Source organism: Topomyia yanbarensis, chromosome 2, assembly GCF_030247195.1.
Source record: "Topomyia yanbarensis strain Yona2022 chromosome 2, ASM3024719v1, whole genome shotgun sequence".
NCBI classification, from domain to species: domain Eukaryota; kingdom Metazoa; phylum Arthropoda; class Insecta; order Diptera; family Culicidae; genus Topomyia; species Topomyia yanbarensis.
In genome coordinates this window covers 308,348,768-308,370,906 of record NC_080671.1, presented here as the reverse complement: position 1 = coordinate 308,370,906, position 22,139 = coordinate 308,348,768, and the positions used below count along the sequence as shown (strand labels likewise).

Here is a 22,139-nt window from a genome sequence, read left to right as displayed (position 1 = left end):
GTTTCAGACGTCTAATTTATTCGAAATTTCAGTAGCGGGTATTTACACACGATTCAAATCGAGCTTAAACGTCTGTTATCTGTGTAACGTGTGTTATCATCTTCTCAGATGTGTAACGGGCCGTCGGTACATAACGCCCTCATCATTAGTTATGATGGTGTCAGTTCCAGATTTCTTAATCACAGTGAATCGTTCGAGCTTGAATTTGGGTTCAAGCTTTCTAGTTTGATAATTTTTCATCATCACGGAGTCTCCAACCTCAATTTCCGACGGTTGAGCGCGTCTCCGATTGTCCGCATACATTTTACCTCTCATCTTTTTTATTGCATCATTATCTCTAATTCCCTCTTCCTGATGCATATTTAATCCTGAGCGAAGAGACGGCAAAAGATCTTTTACTGGTCGGCCCATTAACAGTTCCATCGGTGCCTTTTCCGTTACTGAATGCGGTGTCGTGTTGTACATATATACATAGTCCTTAATTGCGTTTCTCCAGTCGCAATTAGTCGCTTTGGCAATTCTCAGGGTCCTTAGGATACCTTGATTTTGTCGCTCCACCAACCCGTTCATCTGGGGCCAGTACGGTATTGTACGAACTACTCTGATGTTCTTACTTTTACAATATTCAGAAAATTCCTCGCTGGAAAACGGAGGGCCATTGTCACACCGGATTGTTTCGGGATACCCTTGTTCAACAAATATTTCTTCCAGTGCTACGTTCCTTTCATCTCAACGACCTTCAGAAACCGGCTGAAATAGTCAACTAAAACTAAGAATGTAGCGCATTCCTTTGCCGAGAAAAAGTCAATCGCGATTTTCTGCCATGCGTGTTCTGGCATAAGTTTTCGCACCATTGGCTCTGGTGGGAAAAGGTTGCTGACAGCTGCGCATCCCGCGCACTCCTGAACTTTATTACCTACATCCTTGTACATACATGGCCACCAAACTATCTCCCGGAAGTTCCTACGCATAGCAATTACACCTGGGTGACCACGATGCGCTATATCTAAAGCTCTTGGTCTTAAGTTCATCGGAAGAACGATTCTTTCGTTGCGTATAATAATGCTATCGATGATTCCTAGTTCTTTCGAGAACGCTTGGTATCTAAATAGCTCATTTCCCCATACTTCAGTTTTAACCGCTTCCTTGTTTCTTGTCTTATCTCTTCCAGCGTAATCGCGACGGGACAATCTCCAACCGCAAAAAGGAAATGTTCAGAACCTTCGTCAAAGGCTAAACTGTCCGGAGGACAGAGTCTCGAGAGAACGTCAGATATATTGGAGGCCCCAGGAATATACTTAATTTCGAAGTTGTAAGGCTGTAAGCGTAACGCCCATGCTTCGGCTCTTGAGCAGGCTCGTCTCCCATCGCGATATTTTCCTCCTTAAATATACTCTAATGTTTTGTGATCTGTGAATACGGTAAACTGGAGACCAAATAGATATAGGCAGAATTTCTCCACCGCCCACACAACTGCTAGTGCCTCGCGTTGTGTCTGAGGATAAATCCTTTCTGTGGCAGTTAGGCCTTTTGAAGCGAAGCTAATGATTCTAGCCGTATTTGAGGAATCTCGTTGCGCCAATACAGCACCTGGATTAGAACAAATACAACTCTTAACAATCATATAACATAACATAAATTATTAACATTTTTTTTACCTAGGCCGACAGGCGATGCATCAACGTAGAGTTCAGTTCTATAGCTAGGATCGAAAAATCCTAGTTTGTTCACCTTCTGTGAGAGCTCGTTTCGCAAGTCATCAAAAGCTTTACACTGATCGTCGCCAAAATCTTCAATATCTCCGCGAACAAATAGTCGCAATGGCTCAGTTCTCGTTGACAAATCGGGAATGAAGTGTCCCACAAAATTAACGAGTCCCAGAAACCTCCTTACCTCCTCCTTTGTCTGTGGCTTCCGAAAGTTTTTGATTGCTAAAATTTTTTCATCAGATGGACTGATTCCGGCTGAGCTGACTTTGAATCCCAAGATTTCTAACTCCTTAACTCCAAATACACATTTGCAAGAATTCAGTTTTGCATTGTTATTGCGGAGCACTGCAAGAACTTCATGCAAACGAGCGTCATGTTCCTGTCGAGTTTTACCAGCTACTACAATGTCGTCGGTATACACTATGACCCCCTCGATACCGCTCAACATCTCTGTCATGATTCTTTGGAAAATTTCAGTAGCGCAATTAATTCCAAACAATAATCGTTTGAAGCGCATGAGACCTCTTCCGGTCATGAACTTTGTAATCCCCCGTGAATCCGGGTGGAGTTCCACATGATAATATGCTGACGTTATATCCAACCGCGAAAAATAGGTAGACCCCCTAAGTTTGTTAAGGAACGTATCGATTACAGGAAGAGGATAATGCTCCCGTTGGATTGCTTCATTCGGATATTTCATATTTATGCAAAGCCTTACATCCTCTTTTCCCTTAGGAACAACGACCATTGGTGAGATCCATTCCGGTGCGCCTTTCGCCGGCTCAATAATATCGCTACGCAACATATTCATTAACTTTTCATCCACTTTTCGTTCCATCGCTTCGGGGATCCTAAGGTATGCAACCTTTTTGGGCGGCACGCTTTGGTCAACTGACAGTTTTACTTGGATGTTTGGAAATTTGGGGAAGGATTCGTCGCTACTTTCAATGTTGTTAACGTCAAGACCAACCTTCAGAACTTTCAGATTTTCTGCTGTTCTTTTGCTCAGTAGACATTTATTTGCACCTGCAATAACAAAGAATTCCTCATACGTTTTTGATTTCGATGCATTAACCGAAATCCATGCTCCAAACACCAATAACACCTTAAGCGGTTCATGATTTGCATACGAAGTAAACTGACGATTGCATTTGAATTTCTTTTTAAAGATTGCCACATTAGTGTGCTGGATCATATTCCAGACATCCTCGGTAATTGTGTTTGTGGATGCACCGGAATCGATAAGGAACATAACAGGGAACGAGTCAATCTTGCATGTTATTGTTCCATCATTGCCAAGAAATTTCTCCACCTATTCAAAACAACATTATGAGGAAAATATTACATTAGTTTATTGGAATTCAAGTTAACAAATTTCTTCGTTTTGGACCAACACTTCTTTGGAACATCAGAAATCTACCTTTGCAATATCTTCAGTCATTGGACGACGAGGAAGTTCTTCGACCCATTTGTCTTCTGGCAGAACGCTGTTTGCTTCACCTGTAGGGCGCTTCCATGAAAATCGTGAATTAAACATTCGCCCGACTCTGCACTTCCGAGCGTAATGGCCCACTTGTCCACATTGGTTACATTTCGCGTTTCGGGCTGAGCAATTCCGTGAATCTCCGCGATGGGCGTATGAGCCACAACGGTCACATACCGCGGTATCACGTTTTACGTTATGATACGGTCCTCCGCGACCGTAGTTAACTTTGAAATTTGAAGGCCCTCTTCTCTCGTGGTTTCGAAATTCCTGCTTTACCACCGCTACCATTTCTGGATCAGCATCAAACAGTTTCGATTTTTGTTTCTGCTTCATCAAAACCTCTCTGTTAATCGCATAACTCGTTATTTCATCTAGATTCATCACGTTTTCGAGCCCCTTGTCTCGTACTCGTTCATCATAGGCTCCCATTGTTACCTGTTGAAGTATTTCCTTTTCTTCTCGTTCTTTAAATTCACATCGGGCCGCTTGCGTACGGAGCTTTAAAAGAAAATTATTGAAGGTTTCATCGCGTAACTGTTTCAATGATCAGAATAACTCTGGCTCAACGCGCTCATTCAGTTTTCCCTCAAAAAATTTATTCAATCGCTTGAGCGCGTTATCATACTCCGGGGTCTCCGCTGGACACAGCGGCACTTTAACCGGTTCAGGGTACATCTCTTCTGGCACGACCGCTAGATTGTAAAAAATCCGTTGAAGCCCTCGGCCACCAAGTGTCAGCAATAAGACCAACTTGTCGTGTTGTGACTCGACATTTCTCAACTCCAAAAGCAATTCGAATGCTCTCCGCCATTCTCTCCATTCTCTACGCAAATTCTGAGAGTCGACCGCTTCGTTAAATGGCTCCAACGGCCAGAGTGTTTTGTCACCATAACTCATCTGCAACAAGAAAGACATAATTAACTTTTCACTCAAACAGTCCGTAGTCTAAAACGTATGCACTTTACAGAGAAATATAATAACAGCGAACAACAAACCGTCACACATACAAGTATGCATTCTTTGCTGCCCTTAATTCCTACGCTATTAAATGATAGAGCTTTGCGTTCAGTTTAATGAACTCGGACATACACACTTATATTTGTTTACTATTTTGTCTCCCCTTCATAACGTTCAATATTTTTCGTTTGCTCTGCAGATTTTAAGTGCGCTACAAAATTGAACGAGTCGCACTTTTTCCACGTCAGGACTCACTTTTTTAACTTTCTCTGTTCTTCAGCACGCTAGCTGGTCTAACTTTTTTCTATTCTTTTGTATCCGATACTACAGGCACAGAGAACAGACATCCATGATCGAACAAAAATATTTAAAAAACGTGTGTAAACATTTGAATTAATATACGAAAAACACTAGCGCCTCCACACCAACCTATCCCAACTATCCGTCAAATCGATTCCGGAACTGGTTCGAAATCCTGGATGGATTCAGCATGGAATCTAGCTCAAAGAAAACAACCGATTCCGACTCTATCGGTTGACGTATTTAAGCTGGAATTCATCCTGGAAGTCCGAATCGGTTCCGGACTAGTTTGACTGGGTAGAGGAATAACTGCTGTCAATTCTGTCGCACTCAGCCACAAAAAAACATGACGACAGTAGCGCACCTGGTTTAGATATCCAAACTACCTCCGAAACTGTTAGAGATTTTACACAAGTTGAATGCTGAAGATGGACGTCTGTTCTCTGTGCTACAGGTTTTTTTTCGTTCTCGCTTTGGATGAGCTATGGCGTTTTTTTCGTCCTTCCATAATTTTTTTCCGCTCTACAGCTTGTTAGCCGGTCTAGCTCTTTTCTCGTGGGCAAAAATTTTTTTCGGTCGCCATCTTTTTTTCACATTATCGCTTTGCAGATATTTTCCTCTGCTCTTCAGCCCGCAGCTGGACTAGCTGGACGCGGCATTCTTTGAACGCTCTTTGCGTTCATGTTGAAAGGTTCAATTCACAATATTTCTTACCTTACACAAATCGTATCGATTGCGCCAGTTGTACGGTCCCTCTAGCGTTGTTCTGCAGCTCGGTTGTACGTGCGCGTCTTGCTCCCGTGACTGTCGTGTGCTTTCTGCCGTTCGGTTACACCACAGAGAACAGACATATAAGCTAGAACAAATTTTCCCGAAAAACCTGTGTAAACATTTAAATGAAAATACGTTGAAAATCACCATCGCATACAGGTTTGCATGCGTGAGTCACCATTGTATCCAAGTTTGCTTACAAGTCCCGTATAGTGATTGCTGGCCGATCGAAGCGCCCACCAGTGGCAAGTGTCTACATGCTGTTGTCATTTCAAAGCGACAGTTATTTTTCTTACACAAGTTGAAAAGTTTACTTGTATGTCAGTTCTCAGTGGTTACACCTAAGAGAAGAGACGACAACAGGGGTGACATTATGGAACCATTTCGAATCGACTTTTTCATACAAGCTTGCATACAATATTCCTTTCGTTTCGAGATGCGCAATGCCACCCCAGGCTTCTTGCTCTTCCTAATTTTCTAGACTTGGCCCTGCCGTAAATCTGAAGACAACAAGCGTTCATCGTTGCCAGATTCCCTTTGAATGCTTTTTACAATTGCCGAAAATAATTGTACCTAAAAGATCGCACCTCTACCAAGGATTTACAATGCTAGCTGCATTTAAAAATTAAATTAAATATTTATTCATGTCTCTCTTAACAATACACGTAACTATACCCAAGCAACCAGAAGTTCGGATAATACTTAAAAAGCACACTTTAAAGTTCACATAAAGTTCTTAGCGAACTTTCAAGCTGCTTAAGCTTTAATGGAACATGAAAGCTGCTTAAGCCGCTATTGGTACACAAAACTTATCGCAAAATTACTTAAAACGGGAAGCTTATGCAGCTTCCTTATACGCACTTTTGGTTGCTTGGGTAGCGTCATTCAGGTCTTTTATTCAATTTGCACGAAATGTTGATGTGTATGAAAAATAGCCAGAATAGATTCAGCAGCACTGTTTTCCATCCCGATTATAAATATAATGAACGCTCATGACTGGCAAAATGACCAATCAGAAGCTGGTTCAATATTGAGGTTAGGACTGGATCAAATTAGCTACGCGATTGTCTTCTCTTCTCTTAGGGTTACACCACCGTTTCAGTTCGATCGTGCTGCTCTCTCGTTTGATGCGCTCTCCGTGTGAAACTCTCCATAACTCTGGCTAATATAAACAGAGGCGTAATTAGGTAGACTCTACACCAATGTTGATCGGAGATTTGTGCCTTGCCATGATCTGCTTTTTCTTCATTTTCCTGATGGGAAGGATTGGGGAAGTGCTCGTACGTACATTTGATGTGCAATCTACTATAAAACAATTTTATATGTGGTAAACTATTTTAATTTTTATGTACGTCCAATGAATTTAAATAGTTATCACATGATATTTATATGCGACAGATAATTTTTATGTGCTGATATTGTCTATCTCGAGATAATCTAGCATTTCGTCGAATTGTTGCTATATACTAAAATATTGGAGTGCGACCGAAACAAAAATAAACGTTAAAATGTTTTCTCACTCGTGGCTGAAAAGTCGCAATGTGGATTTTAGAAAAGATTCGCATTACAAATTGAAAAAAAAATGGTGTGTGAAATCAATAGATTCAATGTAGCGAATTTCAGTGTAGATAGAAGTACCGTGTTGTTCTTCACACAGAGAATTATTTATGCATCGATAGCATACCGTTCCACCTGCCTCTCGTTTCGTCTGCTGTAAATTTTATGCATTGGGCGTATTCGGTCTATCCACACATTGAATGCTTACTTGAAGTGCATGCTAGAAAATGCATAAAATCACGGCAGAATAAAAGAGACGGGAATAGAAAGTATGCTAACTATGCATATTTTTATTTTTCAGTGTTCTCAGAGCAAAATGTTATCTAAATTCTGAACACACAATCTGGCCACTCTGGCGTTGGACCAGCTGACGTTCCAGGTCTCTGAGAGAATTTTTTGTTGACGCGCACAACGCTGTCAATCTTCGGCGGTATTTCGGGTTTGGGATTCTTTCAATCAGCTTTCAATTCGGAGCATCTGTCATTTTTCTATCAAATTTACTTTCTTTCCTCCTCAAATGATGAGTTTAGCTAACGAGTTTGTTGTACACAAAAAATGCATAGAGTTCAAGTATATTTGAAATTGTGATCCGCTGTGGCTTGCTTTGGTGGTATTATAGTTTGATCTCTAGAGTAAGACAGAATGCTTCCTGCTACCGGTTTGTTTCGCACAGTCAACTGTCCTTTCTTTGAGAAGGACCTCTGTACAAGACCATACTGCCACTTTAAGCACATCAAGCTAGGTTAGTTGTTTTGGGTTCATGCATAAGATATTCATGAAAACGGATTCTAATTACAGAAATACCGGCAGCAGCAACGTACAGTGCAACACCAAAAAGTATATTGAACCGGAATAGTGCTAGTTCGGTTGCAGTATCTGATGGACCAATTAAAAAGAAACCTAAGCTGGAGTACATCCCAATGCCCACAATAATAACCCCTAAGTATGTACCTAGTGTAAAATCTACTATTGGCAGTTTGGAGAAGAAAGTAGTCGAGTCTTCAATAGTTGAAAAAGAAGAACAATCAGACGAAATTAACAATGAGAATGAAAATAGAAAACCACAGGAGGAGGAACATGCAATCGAAGCAGAGGAAAAAGAGATTCCATGCAATGGACACGATGATAACGACGACGAAAAGCGAAATGATGCTGAGAATGTTTCAATTGAGACGAAGACTGAGTCTGCTAGTCCCAAAATATCCGCCGCAATATCGGAACCACAAACACTTGATAAGAAACAGGAAGACAGTTCGAGGAGAAGGTCTAGCAGTAGTAGAAGTTCTCACAAAAAGAGTAGTAGGGATGACAAAGATCATCGGAGAGATAAGAATAATCATAAAGGATCTGACCGGAAAAAGTCTTCTAGTGATGGAAAGCATTCAGCGTCTTCGCACAAAGAAGACAAACATCGAACAAAATCTGTAAAGGACAGAGATCATGATAAGGAACGTAGTAGATCGAAACATAAGGAAGATTCGCGTAATAAAGAGAAAAATTCTGCAAGAGAGAAAGATTGTAGCAAATCATCGGACAAAAATCGTCATCGGTCATCTCACAGGTCCAGCAGAGACTCGACGAGAAGCAGTACTAATAGTTCTAAGAAAACATCATCATCATCATCGTCTACAAAGAGTGAGAAGAATCGACATAAATCATCGACGTTGCAATCATCTTCATCTAAACCAAAGGTGGAGTTAGCAGAAGAAATTTACAGGGAACTGCTCGATAATCCGCCTAGCGATATAGACGTTGAGAGCGATGAAGACGAAGTCATGAAACAATGCAAAATGATTTTCGAAGAGTACGACGCATCAGCGTCGTCGGTGCAGTCGACCCATGAGCAGCAGAAGAAAAATTCTGAAGTGAACCCTAGCCGTAATCAAACAGAGCTGATCGACATGTTTGCCGACAAGTACTACGATGAAAGTCGCAAGAAACGCGTTGCACACGAGAATGTTACGGCATCCAAACCGACTAGCAAAGCGCCACCGCCGGTCAGAAAGACGAATCATGTACAAAATGCTATGAGGGTACGTTAGCGATACTTTTTGTTATGAAATATATTAGTTCAATCGTTTTATTTTGTAGTCTGTTTATCAACGCCAAGAAATAGTTCGCAAGCAGCAAGAAGAACTAGCTGCCAAAAGACGCTTGGAACAAGATGCCAAGAAACGCATTGAGGAAGAAACTCGAAAAGTTATGAGTAAACCAGTAACACCCAGACTCAGCAACGGGTCACCGCGATCGCCGGTTCTTAGTCCTACAACTGCAAATACTCCGCCGTCAAAAGAGCAATCACCGGTGTCCCCAATTAGTTCTAGCAGCTTCTACAAGTCTCCAGATACAATCACAACGACTCCTAGAAGTATACGATGCGCAAAATTTGCGTTAAAAGAGCTTTTAATAATTTTCAAATCATTTCAGCTCGTTTCACGCCTGCCGTAAATGTTTTAGCTTTTCAGAAGGCAAAGGAAAAAATCGAACACCTGAAAAAGATGAAAGCAATCAATACCCCAGCGCAAACAGCACCCAAAGGGACGGGACGAACGGCACATACGGGACCTGCTTTGCCTGAAGCTTCTACATCCGCTTCTGTTGTTCCTGCAGCTTCTGCTGCGAATGCTACCCCTTCGAAGCCTGCTCCACCGGTGCTCGAGCCCGATTCGACCAAAATTTCCTACAACATTCGAATGCAATTCTACAACCTAATGATCAAACACTGCCTCTGTATCTATCCGACCTGTGAGGATGCATGGGATCGTGCACAAACAGAGGAACTGGCCGTTGTTAAAAAGTGCAGCACTCCAGTTATCTACAAGAGTAGTGCACTTCTTACAATTAATAAGCTGCGAAAAGAAGCCAGTGAGGCAGGGAGCGGATCAGCGGATAAGTTAGTTTAGTTTATTTCATTTTTTTTTCGCAATCATTCGATAATTCATCTTGCAGGAACAAAACAATTTCTCACGACGTCATTCTGGCAGGAAAAATGGGACAAAACATTTCCTGGAGTGTTAATAAAAAACTGTAAGTAGATACGTTAAATTCACGGTGTAGTATAGTATCATATTTTTTCGTGTCAACAAGAAGTGAAGGAGATAAAAGCATGTTGCGCCATGCTTTTTGCTATTGATTGATTATTAAACTAGCTATGTTTCGCGCACGACCATAGTTATTTAACCACTTGCAAGCTTCATTTCGATTCGTTTGTTTTATTGATACGTTCCGAGAAGCAAACATAGCAAACAAACATCCGCCCCACCCTGTTGTATTGATACCTATTAGGATCCTATATAACGGCGAAAAAAGGGACTAATCGGATGTCGAAAAACTTAAGCAAATACATTCACATTTCTTGAAAACTTTTTCGGTCATATCAGTTCGCAATCAATTTTCGTAAGCGTGTATTATACGAAATTGTTGACTAAAGAAATACCTAACTTTCCAAAAAAATTTGTTCTCACCGCTGTCTCTTACTACATTGAATGTTAGATTCGTGTTTTCTCATGTGTGATGTTAATTTTCAGGAAAACCGAAGTCAAATCCAGCTATAATATCGACACTGCCCCCTCCACGGTAGCATATAAAATGATATACGAATGTATTCTTACCGAAGAACAGTTGCAAATGAACGGGTTCCCGCGTGCGACTGAAACTCCAGGAAAGGCCAAAATGTATACTCCGAAACCATCTCGGCCTCCCAATGAAAATGAAAGGTACTGCTCTCGATGTTCAAAGGTGTACAATCTGGATATATACGACGAACCGGCTGTAGATTCGTGCAACTATCACAACAAAAGCACCTGCTACCGGCGTGGTTTTGCGGATAATATGCATAGCTGCTGCCAACAGCCTGCAGGATCAGCCGGTTGTATGTACGCTAACTATCATGTTACCAGCTATTTGGATTATGACAATCTTACCGGATTCGTAAAGACGATCGATCCACCCGAAGGATATGTCCCCTCGAAAAAAGACGTTTTCGCACTGGATTGCGAAATGTGTTATACTACTGTTGGGCTAGAGTTAACCAGAATTACCGTAGTTGATATTAACGAGAAAACTGTTTACGATACTCTGGTTAAACCGTCCAATCGGGTAATCGACTACAATACCAGGCAAGTAAATTCGTTTTTTTCGGTCTGAATAAAATGTGCACAAAAAAACTATTTCTAACTTTGCCTTAAACATTATCAATGTTTTCAGATTTTCCGGAATAACGGAACAGATGCTTCACAATACCACCACAACGCTGTATAACGTACAAGTCGTTCTATTATCGATGTTCAACTCCGAATCAATTCTCGTCGGTCACAGTTTGGAGAGTGATTTTAAGGCGCTGAAATTGATTCACGACGTCGTAGTCGATACATCCGTACTGTATCCCCACAAAATGGGACCACCGAAGAAGCGAGCTTTGAAGACACTTTGTATTGAGAATCTGAAGAAAATAATTCAAGAAAATGGTAAGTTGAGTTTACGTTGCTTACATTGAGCTGCTTTCGAATAATTCGCTTCGTCGTGTTTTAGATGCCGGCCACGACAGTGCTGAGGATTCGGTAGTGTGTATTCAACTGATCAAGCATTATTTAAGAAATCGTATCCTATGATTAGAACATGGACGGAAGTGGATAGCATCAGAATCAAATTACAATAAGAATATGCTTAACATTATTATCATCGTTATTTATTATTTTATTTTTTCATTGCACCGCTCTTACGTTTTCATACTAGCGTATGTGAAGTAATTTCTAACGTTCGCAAAACTTATTTTAGGCTTACCCTGAACAAATAGTTGTTAACAGCGACTCGAGAAAAGCAGTCGATTTTTCTACTGCACATTATTTAATAAAAACGGAATAACCATAAATCGCATTTTAAATCTAATTTTTTGTACTTGGCATATCCTATCCTGCGCATCGACATGTGTCATGTATTTGGTATGCATGTGAGATTAATGAAATGGCCCTAAAATACCATCACGAGGTTTTGCAGTAGCCTCAAGGGTGATGTAGTGCAGACGTTGCGTTTCCGCGGACAGTGGTAACGGCGTAAACATTTGGACAACGAGAGGTCACAATGGCATAAACGAGAGGCACACGAGTTAGGACCACCCCATTCTCCGTGATCGACGGCTGGAAATGAAAATAAAAATTACTTATTACATACTGGATTGGAACAAAGTGTATAAAATGGCTCGACAAAGGTTTGTGATTTTTTTTAAAGTAGAATCCTTTTTTTCATGGATTTATTTGATGGCTCAACGCGTTATCACAACTGAGCCGTGGATATTTTATGTTATTAGAATAAGTAGAACTAAAATATACTAAGAATGTCGGTCTGCCAGATCTTGTTGACGCTATTTGCTGCTGCGTGTTTTTTCTTGGCGGTGTGGCATTAATTGCCCTATCCGTCGCAGCTTGGAACTCATTCAGTTTGCCATCTATCGCGTTATCGTTCACGTCCATGTCATCATCGGTACTGCTTTCTTGCTGTTCAGGGTCAAAGGTTCTTATTTGTTTCTTGTTCTTGCGGGTCGCTGTTGTAAATCCGTCTTCATCGGTATTTGCTTCTTTATTGGTGATGCTGGTTGTAGGTTTGGGAGCGGCTGTCGTGGACGTTGTCCCTTCATTATTGGTTAATTGGATGGTTGTTTTTGGTTTATTTGTAAGTGTTGGTGGCTGCATGTTAGAGTTGACTGTGGTAGATGAGTAAAACTCAGTTTAGATGTTAGATGTTGTTTATTATTGCGGATTTAACTCCTACGGGTAATTCTTCTCCGTTTTAATTATTTTCTTCGGCGCATATTTTTCCGTAGTGGGTTGTCTGGTTACAAAATTGGCATGCACGGGTCTGTCCGGGATAAATGATCAGCGTTGTTTGCTAATAGATTATGCCATCCTTCGGTGACTTGCATTCGATAGTCATGTAAGCAGTCATTTATACACCACGTGGACAATTTAGGAGAGGGTAGGGGTCACAAGAAAGTTCTCGCTTGTAATTGGAAGGGAGGGGGGGGGGGTACGTGAGGGTATTGGAAATGTCCACGTGGACCTTGCACTATATTTTTATAAATAAAACAAATTTGTATCGCCATTGGTGTGAACGCTTATCTTTAATTTTTTTTTAATATTTTGAATTAGTCAAACTGCTAACAGCATAGTATGTGATTGTGTGTGCATGCCCGAATAGAGATGTACAGTAACAAAATCATAATATTCACTGTGACAGTACAGTAATTTTACAATAGTTTACATTAAATTCTAATGTTATGCTACAATACAAAAACAATAATCTTCAACGTTTCTACAGTAAATTTCAATGTAAAATCGACTTCATTCGTAACCCAACAAACAAGTGCTTTTTGTTCTCTCCGGTATGGTTTAGTTTTTTCGGTAGTACGAAGGTGCTTGATGTGGCAGAGGCTGCAGTAAAGCATTACTAATAAACAGTTCCGCGAGTGATAATTATTACCTGCGATATCGGTGAAGGTAGTGCAGTGAAGTGCGTTACTAAACAGTTTTCTTGCCTGAAAGACGGCTTTGTTTAGACGAGCTACATGTATATCAGCTCTACTGTGTGAAGGTCACGCGGGTGACGGATAAAACAAACGAAGGATCAATTCACCTACCAGCTCGTCAGGAACCAACTGGTGAAGTGTTTCGTTTTTTACTTTTCTTATCGATTTTTTTTTCTTTTTTGCTTTTGATTTTTTATTTTGATTTAAGTTAAACAGTGCGGTCGAGCGTGTTGCTCCCGCAACAAAATGGAACAAACAGAAGGATCACCATCCGAATACGAATCTTATGGAGAAGAGGAACGTATATCTGATTCGGAGACAGATAATGTTATGGTCGATCCACTCCCCCCCCCCAATGTCTCACAGCCCCCCGAGTCAAGGTTTACCAGGATGGATCCGCTGGTCCTTGGGTGGTATACTTTCGGCCCAAAAATAAACCGGTAAACAGCATAACTGTTGCACGGGAGCTGACAAAACGCTACTCGGCCGTAAAGATTAAAAAGGTTCAGTCAGATAAACTGCGCGTAGTCGTTACTGACTTGAAACAAGCCAATGATATCGTTAGCAATAGCCTCTTTACGCTGGAGTATCGCGTCTACATCCCTTCTCGTGATGTGGAGATCGACGGTGTGGTAAGTGATGCGGGTCTAACTGTCGATGATCTGATGAATGATGGGGCTGGCCGCTTTAAGGACCCTAACCTTCAATCAGTTAAGATTTTGGAGTGCAAGCAATTGCACTCACAGTCCATCGAAGATGGTAATTACTATCCATCAGATTCGTTTCGCGTAACCTTCGCCGGATCTGCACTTCCGAGCTACGTTGAAGTGGGAGGAGCTCGTCTACCTGTACGCCTGTTTGTACCGCGGGTCATGAATTGTTCCAATTGCAAGCAGCTAGGTCACACGGCCACCTACTGTAGCAACAAGCAACGGTGCGGTAAATGTAGGGAACGCCATGCGGATGATACTTGCAGTAGGCCCGCTGAGAAGTGTGTTTACTGTGGGGAGAATCCGCATGCACTTTTGACATGCCCAACGTACAAACTTCGCGCGGATAAACTGAAGCGATCCGCCAAAGATCGCTCCAGACGCTCTTACGCAGAAATGCTTAAAAGAGCTGTTCCACTTATCTCCGAAAACCCATTCGCTCTCTTGTCAACTGACGATAACGCCTCTAACGACCCTTGCGAGGGGCATTCTTTGGCTCCGCTTGGAAACTCTAGGAAAAGACCTAATCAAAACTCACCTGAACTTCCTCGTAAGGGTCTCCTAGGTTGTCCCAAACAAGGGTACAAAATAAAAATAATTCATCAACTGGAAGTGCTAGTACAAATCCGAAGATAATACCTCCTGGTTTTGGGAAATTGAGATACAACCAGGAGTTCCCAGCACTACCCAAGGCACCAAAAATCCCAAGTGCTCCAATTTTACAGTCCTTAAATTTTCTGACATTGTGGACTGGATATTCACAGCTTTCAACATTACCGATCCTATGAAAAGCTTGCTGGTTGCTATTCTACCAACAGTATGAACATTTTTAAAACAGTTGACTGAACAATGGCCCCTCCTTACAGCGATCGTATCCTTCGATGACTAACTTATTAGACGGAATCAGGGATCTGATCACTGTTTTACAGTGGAACTGCAGAAGTATTATCCCCAAAATTGATTCATTAAAACACTTGCTAAATTACAATCATTGTGATGCATTTTCCCTATGTGAAACATGGCTAACTTCTAATATAAACCTCAACTTCCACGATTTTAACATTATCCGCTTGGATCGAGAAGACTCATATGGGGAGGGGGGTACTTTTAGGGATCAAAAAGTACTACTCCTTCAATCGAATCAACCTCCTTTCGACGCCAGGCATTGAAGTTGTCGCTTGTCAAACAACAATCAAAGGCAAAGATCTTTGCATTGCTTCTATTTACGTTCCTCCTAGGGCCATGATGGGATATCGAAGATTCTCCAACGTGATTGAACACCTTCCCTCGCCCCGCCTGCTTCTTGGAGACTTTAACTCTCACGGTACGGGGTGGGGCTGTCTATACGACGATAATCCATCTTCGACAATTCAAGACCTTTGTGACAACTTCAATATGACAATTCTGAACACAGGGGAAATGACACGGATTCCTAGACCACCTGCGCAAGCAAGTGCACTGGACATATCTTTATGCTCGACATCACTACGGTTAGATTGCAAGTGGAAGGTAATATCTGATCCCCACGGTAGTGACCACTTACCAATTGTAATTGCACCACTGGTTCAAGACCATCGGCACCAATCAATGTTCCCTATAACCTCACACGAAATATTGATTGGAAGAGCTACGCTGCTGAGATATCCAAAACTATCGATTCAACACAGGTACTTCCCCCGGAGGAAGAATATAAGTTTTTGACCAACTCGATCCTCGATAGCGCGATTCAAACTCAGATGAAACGAGTACCCGACGTGAACACCCAAAAACGTTCTCCCAACCCGTGGTGGGACAAAGTGTGCTCAGACGTGTACGCGGAGAAAGCTGCCGCGTATAAAACCTTCCGGAACGACGGGTTAGTTGCTAGTTATCGAGTGTACGCGATATTAGAAAAGCGAATGAAAAATTAAATGAAAGCTAATAAAACGCAGTTACTGGCGCCGGTTTGTCGACGGGTTAACAAGAGAAACATCGATGAGCACTCTTTGGGGCACGGCCCGACGTATGCGAAACCGAAACAGTACTAACGAGAGCGTGGAATATTCAAACCGTTGGATATTCGATTTCGCTAAGAAGGTTTGTCCGGATTCCGCCCCGGCACAGAAAATCTACCGCGCCGCGTCGCCTTACAATACCGCGAACGAAACACCGTTTACGATGGTGGAGTTTTCACTTGCTTTCTTGTCATGTAACAATAAAGCCCCGGGGCCAGATAGAATCAAATTCAACATGTTGAAGAATCTGCCAGACTCTGCCAAAAGACGCTTGTTGAATTTATTTAATAGGTTTCTTGAGGGTAACATTGTCGCACATGACTGGAGACAGGTGAGGGTCATCGCCATCCAAAAACCAGGAAAACCAGCCTCCGACCACAATTCGTATCGTCCGATTGCAATGCTGTCCTGTATCCGGAAGTTATTCGAAAAAATGATCTTGTTTCGCCTCGATAATTGGGTCGAAACAAATGGCTTGCTGTCAGATACACAATTTGGCTTCCGCAAAGGCAAAGGGACGAACGATTGCCTTGCGTTGCTCTCAACAGAAATTCAAATGGCATATGCTAACAAAGAGCAGATGGCATCAGTATTCTTGGATATTAAGGGGGCTTTCGATTCAGTTTCGATCAACATTCTTTATGAGAAGTTGCACCAGCATGGTCTTTCGCCAATTTTAAATAACTTTTTGCTAAACCTGTTGTCTGAAAAACAAATGCATTTCTCGCATGGAGATTTATCGACATCACGATTTAGCTACATGGGCCTTCCCCAGGGCTCATGTCTAAGCCCTCTCCTCTACAATTTTTACGTGAATGACATTGACGAATGTCTTGTCAATTCCTGCACGCTAAGGCAGCTTGCAGATGACGGTGTGGTCTCTATTACAGGTCCTAAAGCCGTCGACTTGCAAGGACCACTGCAAGATACCTTGGACAATTTGTCTGCTTGGGCTCTCCAGCTGGGTATCGAGTTCTCCACGGAGAAAACTGAGCTAGTCGTATTTTCTAGAAAGCGTGAACCAGCGCAACTACAGCTTCAATTAATGGATCAAACTATTGCTCAGGCTTCAACATTCAAATATCTCGGGGTATGGTTCGACTCTAAAGGTACCTGGGGATGTCACATTAGGTATCTGAAACAGAAGTGTCAACAAAGGATCAACTTTTTCCGTACAATAACTGGAACATGGTGGGGTGCCCATCCAGGAGACCTAATCAGGCTGTACCAAACAACGATATTATCAGTGTTGGAGTACGGATGTTTCTGCTTTCGCTCCGCTGCGAACATACACTTCATCAAACTGGAGCGAATCCAGTATCGTTGCTTGCGTATTGCCTTGGGTTGCATGCACTCGACCCATACGATGAGTCTCAAAGTGCTGGCATGCGTTCTTCCGCTGAAAAATCGATTTTGGGACCTCTCATATCGATTGCTCATTCGATGCGATATTCTGAACCCATTGGTGATTGCAAATTGCGAAAGGCTTGTCGAGCTTAATTCTCTGACCCGATTCATGTCCTTGTACTTCGATTACATGGTACAGAACATCAATTCATCTACGTATAACATCAACCGTGCTCATCTCTTAGATACTTCTGATCCAACTGTATTTTTCGATACATCCATGAAGGAAGAGATTTGTGGAGTTCCGGATCATATTCGCCCACTAGTAGTCCCAAATATTTTCTATAACAAATACCACCAAGTCGACTGCGCCAAAATGTTCTACACTGACGGATCAATTCTCGACGGGCCCACAGGCTTCGGTATCTTCAACGAAAATCTTGCTGCCTCATTCAAACTCAATGATCCTGCTTCAATTTACGTCGCAGAATTAGCTGCCATTCAGTATACTCTCGGGATCATTGACACCCTGCCCTCAGACCATTACTTCATCGTTTCGGATAGTCTCAGCTCCATTGAGGCCATCCGTGCGGCGAAGCCTGGAAAGCACTCACCGTATTTCCTGGGGAAAATACGGGAATATCTGAGTGCTTTATCTGAAAAATCTTACCAGATTACCTTGGTTTGGGCTCCGTCACATTGTTCTATTGCGGGCAATGAGAAGGCGGACTCTTTAGCCAAGGTGGGCGCATTAGAAGGCGACACTTACGAAAGACCAATTTGCTTCAACGAATTTTTCAGTATCTCTCGTCAGAGGACGCTAGATAGTTGGCAAACCTCATGGAGCAATGGGCATCTGGGACGGTGGCTACATTCCATTATCCCGAAGGTATCAACGAATGCTTGGTTTAAGGGATTGGATGTGAACCGGGACTTTATTCGTACGATGTCAAGGATCATGTCCAACCATTACTCGTTTGACGCGCATCTCCGTCGTATAGGGCTTGCTGAAAGTAATCATTGTGTTTGTGACAACGGCTATCACGACATCGAGCATGTTGTTTGGCTGTGCGCAGAGTACTGTGTTGCCAGGTCCCAACTAATAGATTCCCTTCGGGCCCGAGGTAGATCACCCTATGTGCCAGTCTGGGACGTCCTGGCAAGCCGTGACCACCCCTATATTTTTCTTATCTATATCTTTTTGAAAACCATTGATGTCCAAGTTTAATACATTTTCCCCTCTCTCATTCACAGTAGAATGTCACCAACCTATCCCTGTATCTACAATATGCCATTACTTCACGAGTCTTCGGTGCATACCCTTCTTGATAACCGTCTACCCAGAACATCATGACATACCTCACATGCAGATGATATAGAGAACATCATGACAGCATCAGAGTGCCAATAATTATCCGAAATATCGACTCGCCCCTGCGATTACAGGCTGGAAACTACAACACTACAACAAAGTGTGCATATCCGCCACAATGATCAATCAGCAAACGACGATTTCAATTACACAATATGTATCCCATATCCTACCTTTTCTTGATGCCCCGGGGAACTTACCAAGTTCCTAAGATAATTTCCCAGATTTCCAGATAATACCCATTTCTCAGCGAATTCTTTACCGATTTTTACAATCTTGGTTTCAAATGAAAGGTACAGCATTCCCATTAGCTGCTGTTGAATTTCTAATTGATCCGACTTCCGGTTCCGGAATTACAGGATGATGAGTACGAACACGCAGCAAATCCCGATTTCAGCGTATAAGGCAATGGATGTAAAAAGGTTAATTTTTTTTTCAAAAGGTGAGTACTCTGAAGATCACGTCGACTGTCGATTGGTTCTGAGCTCCATTTCGTTTGAACACGACCAATAAATGTTTCTGGGTTGCTATTAATTTCTTCTGATGCATAACCGGAGTACACATTCATATTTTTCTGCATCAGATTCATCGTCGGAAGAAATATCATTCACATCTTCTTCCTCGCTTTGCAAATCTGTTTCGGAATCGTTTGCTGTTGAATTTGCTCGAATTTCTTCCGTTATTTCAGATTCTTTGAGACTATTGAAAACATGGGCATATCGTCTTATAGCCATTTCAATTTTTTGTTGCTTTTAGATCCTACAATTTGAATAATTACGACAACTATAACACAAAACAAAACAAAAATAGACTATAACGACAGAGTTAGGTTATGTTCTATCCAAATAATTGTCAAGTAGACCATAGTGGGTGAAATAAAAGTATTTACCCAAAAAAATATGACACACGTCATTATCGTATGCTATTTTTATATTTCTTATAAAAGAAATGTATAGAATTCGCTCAAACTTTCAAGATTTTTTTCTTATAAGAAAAGGTAAAAAGATAAAACCAATCAAAACATGAAAGAAATTCCTGCTAATATGAAGAAGAACTCATCAAAATGTTTTTTCAGATAAATATTAATGTATAAAACACGTGGTATTCCTAGTAAATATTGCATGCACACCGGGCCTGTCAGGCCTTTTTGTGCATGTAAAAAATTCAAACATAGCTGCGCATCACTCCATAGATGAAAATTTCACAATTTTTTATTTTTGTTATAGAATTCAAAGCTACTTATCAAAATTTCCATGCCCAAGCTTATACCACAGACTAACAGACATAACACTCAAAAACAAAGCTTCGCCCGCCTTAAACGGTCATTTTAAATATATTTGTAGTTGGGACTGTGGCCACATTTGAAATTATGGCGCCACTGACATATGAACAAGCATATGGGGGATAGACCACTAGTGAAAAATTGTTCCCAAACCTGAGGGATAACCCACCAGTAAATGAGTGTTTGGGACTGTGAATAAAAGGTGGAGCTAGTGTTCTGGGAAAATTGTCGGATCGATGTTTTTTGAGGGAATTCCCTCATAGTGTTATGTCTGTTAGTCTGTGCTTATACTGCATACACATTTTTTGTAATTAAAAAATTGTAACGTGCCGGGCCTCTGAGACCCGATTGCCTTTTTGAGGGTTAAGCGGATAAAAAAAGTCGATTTTTTGCCCACTACACCAGACACCTCCCTTAATTCCTCCTGCATCATAGTAGTGCGATACATTGATAATTTTCTGAAAGCCCATTTTTATCAATTTTTTTTGAATGTCGACGTGGACATCGTAGGGAGAAGGGTAGAGGTTCAGGAATTATCCACGATTGTCGACGGAGGAGGTCAAAAACGAAGATTTTTTTGTCCACATGGTATACGAACGGTCCCTAAGAAGATATTGGTTTAGTCACTCGCATCCTCACAATACGAACGCCATTGGGAATACCGGTGAAAACATTTCTCCAAGCGTCATTCGTAAAAGTTTGCATATTGCGACAGAATTCGTTTGATGTAATCTTCCTTAGTGTGCGGTGCCGGATACACAGGGATCTTGATTCTGATGTTATTAAATTCGTCCGCGTGTTGCATGATGTTCTTTGCAATGAAGTTTTCTGCCTGGGCTAAACTTCTAAACGTAATAAAAACAGTTTTTGTCGCGGTGTAGCTGAATCTAGGGGCAGATCACTTGTGATGCATTTTTAAAAATTAGCGAAATTAAATGCATTTCTTTCCATCAAAATAGAAATTCGTAATGCATTTTGCGTTGCGTGCAATGTTTTTTGCGTTGCGTGTAAGACGTCAAGACCCTGCAAAAAAACAGCCCTACATTCAACAAAACATCGAACAAAGTGGATCAGCGTAGGACGATTGTTAAGTTATCTTTTCTGCGAGGGAGTGCAAAGTAAATGCAAAAATGGAAATTAAATGAATTTTTTCTAAGTTGATGCAAATTTGTTATACATTCCTAGAGTGATCTGCCCCTAGAGCTGAATGTACATAACTTCAGCGAGATTAAGCCTTTAACTAGTTGTTCCACCTCCTGAACTGTGGATCTAACACGAGGTTTCTTAAAGTCAATCGAAATTGTGTTATCGCGTAGCACGGGCACTTTTGTTTCATTTGGCAAACTTATTTTACCCCACAGCCAGGGGCAATGATACAATATTGTTTGTGCACTGATATAGAACAAAACGGTAGCTTGCTTCAATGATGCCTATAGCCTGCTATAGCGTAGCGATTTTTAGCTTCTGGTTTGTGCGAGGTCAGAAGATAGACTAAAATACATTAATGTTAAAATATCAAAAAACCCAATCTTCCCATGAAAAAACCGTTTTAAGTGGGTTGGTTTTTTACCAAAATTATAAAAAAAACCGATTATGTATATCACTGTGCGCGATACTTAATATACCTCAATCATTTCCAGTTCACAAAAAGGTGATAAAAATGAAGTCCGATTAGTGCCGTTCCTAAGTTGTTTGAAATGGTTTTGTTCAAAGGCGTTGTTTATGTTATATAAATATAATACCACAGACTCTAGTTTTGTTGTAACAAAAGAGATTATAACTACTAGAGGTCGCACGCCGCTGTTTACACTGATGGTTTATTATCTCGTTCTTACTTAAGCTAGACCTATTATTGTGATACATATTGCCCCGGGATACACCCAATGTCAAAGTAATGGAATACAATATGCTAGAGCGAGACCCCATGTTTCAGTTCGTGAATACATCCCAGTCACCGTGGCGAGCAGAAAGTTAGCAAAAGTTGAGCAAAGCGAAATTGATTCTGGCAGCGTTTCTGCCGGTATTTTGCGCGATTTGTGTGAGATTTCTGGCAAATAATTCGCTCAAATGCAACAACCGTTTCAGACAGAAGCGGTTAAACTAACCGATGCTGCTCACTTTTAGCCAGAATCCA

At 41.4% G+C, this 22,139-nt stretch overlaps 2 protein-coding genes across 2 annotated transcripts in view; one reads left to right on the top strand and one right to left on the bottom strand.

Moving 5' to 3' along the window:
- The first annotated feature begins 7,210 nt into the window (after positions 1–7,210).
- LOC131683515 (RNA exonuclease 1 homolog) lies at positions 7,211–11,650 on the top strand. The gene is made up of 8 exons (XM_058965553.1): positions 7,211–7,522; positions 7,579–8,813; positions 8,872–9,148; positions 9,208–9,673; positions 9,730–9,807; positions 10,308–10,898; positions 10,987–11,246; positions 11,311–11,650. Exons 1-8 carry the CDS (start codon positions 7,423–7,425, stop codon positions 11,388–11,390), a joined length of 3,087 nt encoding a protein of 1,028 aa, XP_058821536.1. The 5' UTR covers positions 7,211–7,422; the 3' UTR covers positions 11,391–11,650.
- LOC131683516 (uncharacterized) overlaps positions 11,443–22,139 on the bottom strand; it is a 29,142-nt gene continuing 18,445 nt past the window's right edge. Inside the window, exon 5 of the mRNA XM_058965554.1 lies at positions 11,443–11,915. Within this exon, the coding sequence (XP_058821537.1) occupies positions 11,749–11,915 (167 nt within the window). The 3' untranslated portion in view covers positions 11,443–11,748. The remainder of the gene's footprint in view (positions 11,916–22,139) is intronic.

Excerpts from the sequence above, each read along its gene's own strand:
- LOC131683515 (XM_058965553.1), top strand. The coding sequence starts at position 7,423 with ATGCTTCCTGCTACCGGTTTGTTTCGCACAGTCAACTGTCCTTTCTTT. Across the intron at positions 7,523-7,578 it reads CTTTAAGCACATCAAGCTAG|AAATACCGGCAGCAGCAACG; the intron begins GTTAGTTGTTTT and ends TTCTAATTACAG. Across the intron at positions 11,247-11,310 it reads GAAAATAATTCAAGAAAATG|ATGCCGGCCACGACAGTGCT; the intron begins GTAAGTTGAGTT and ends GTCGTGTTTTAG.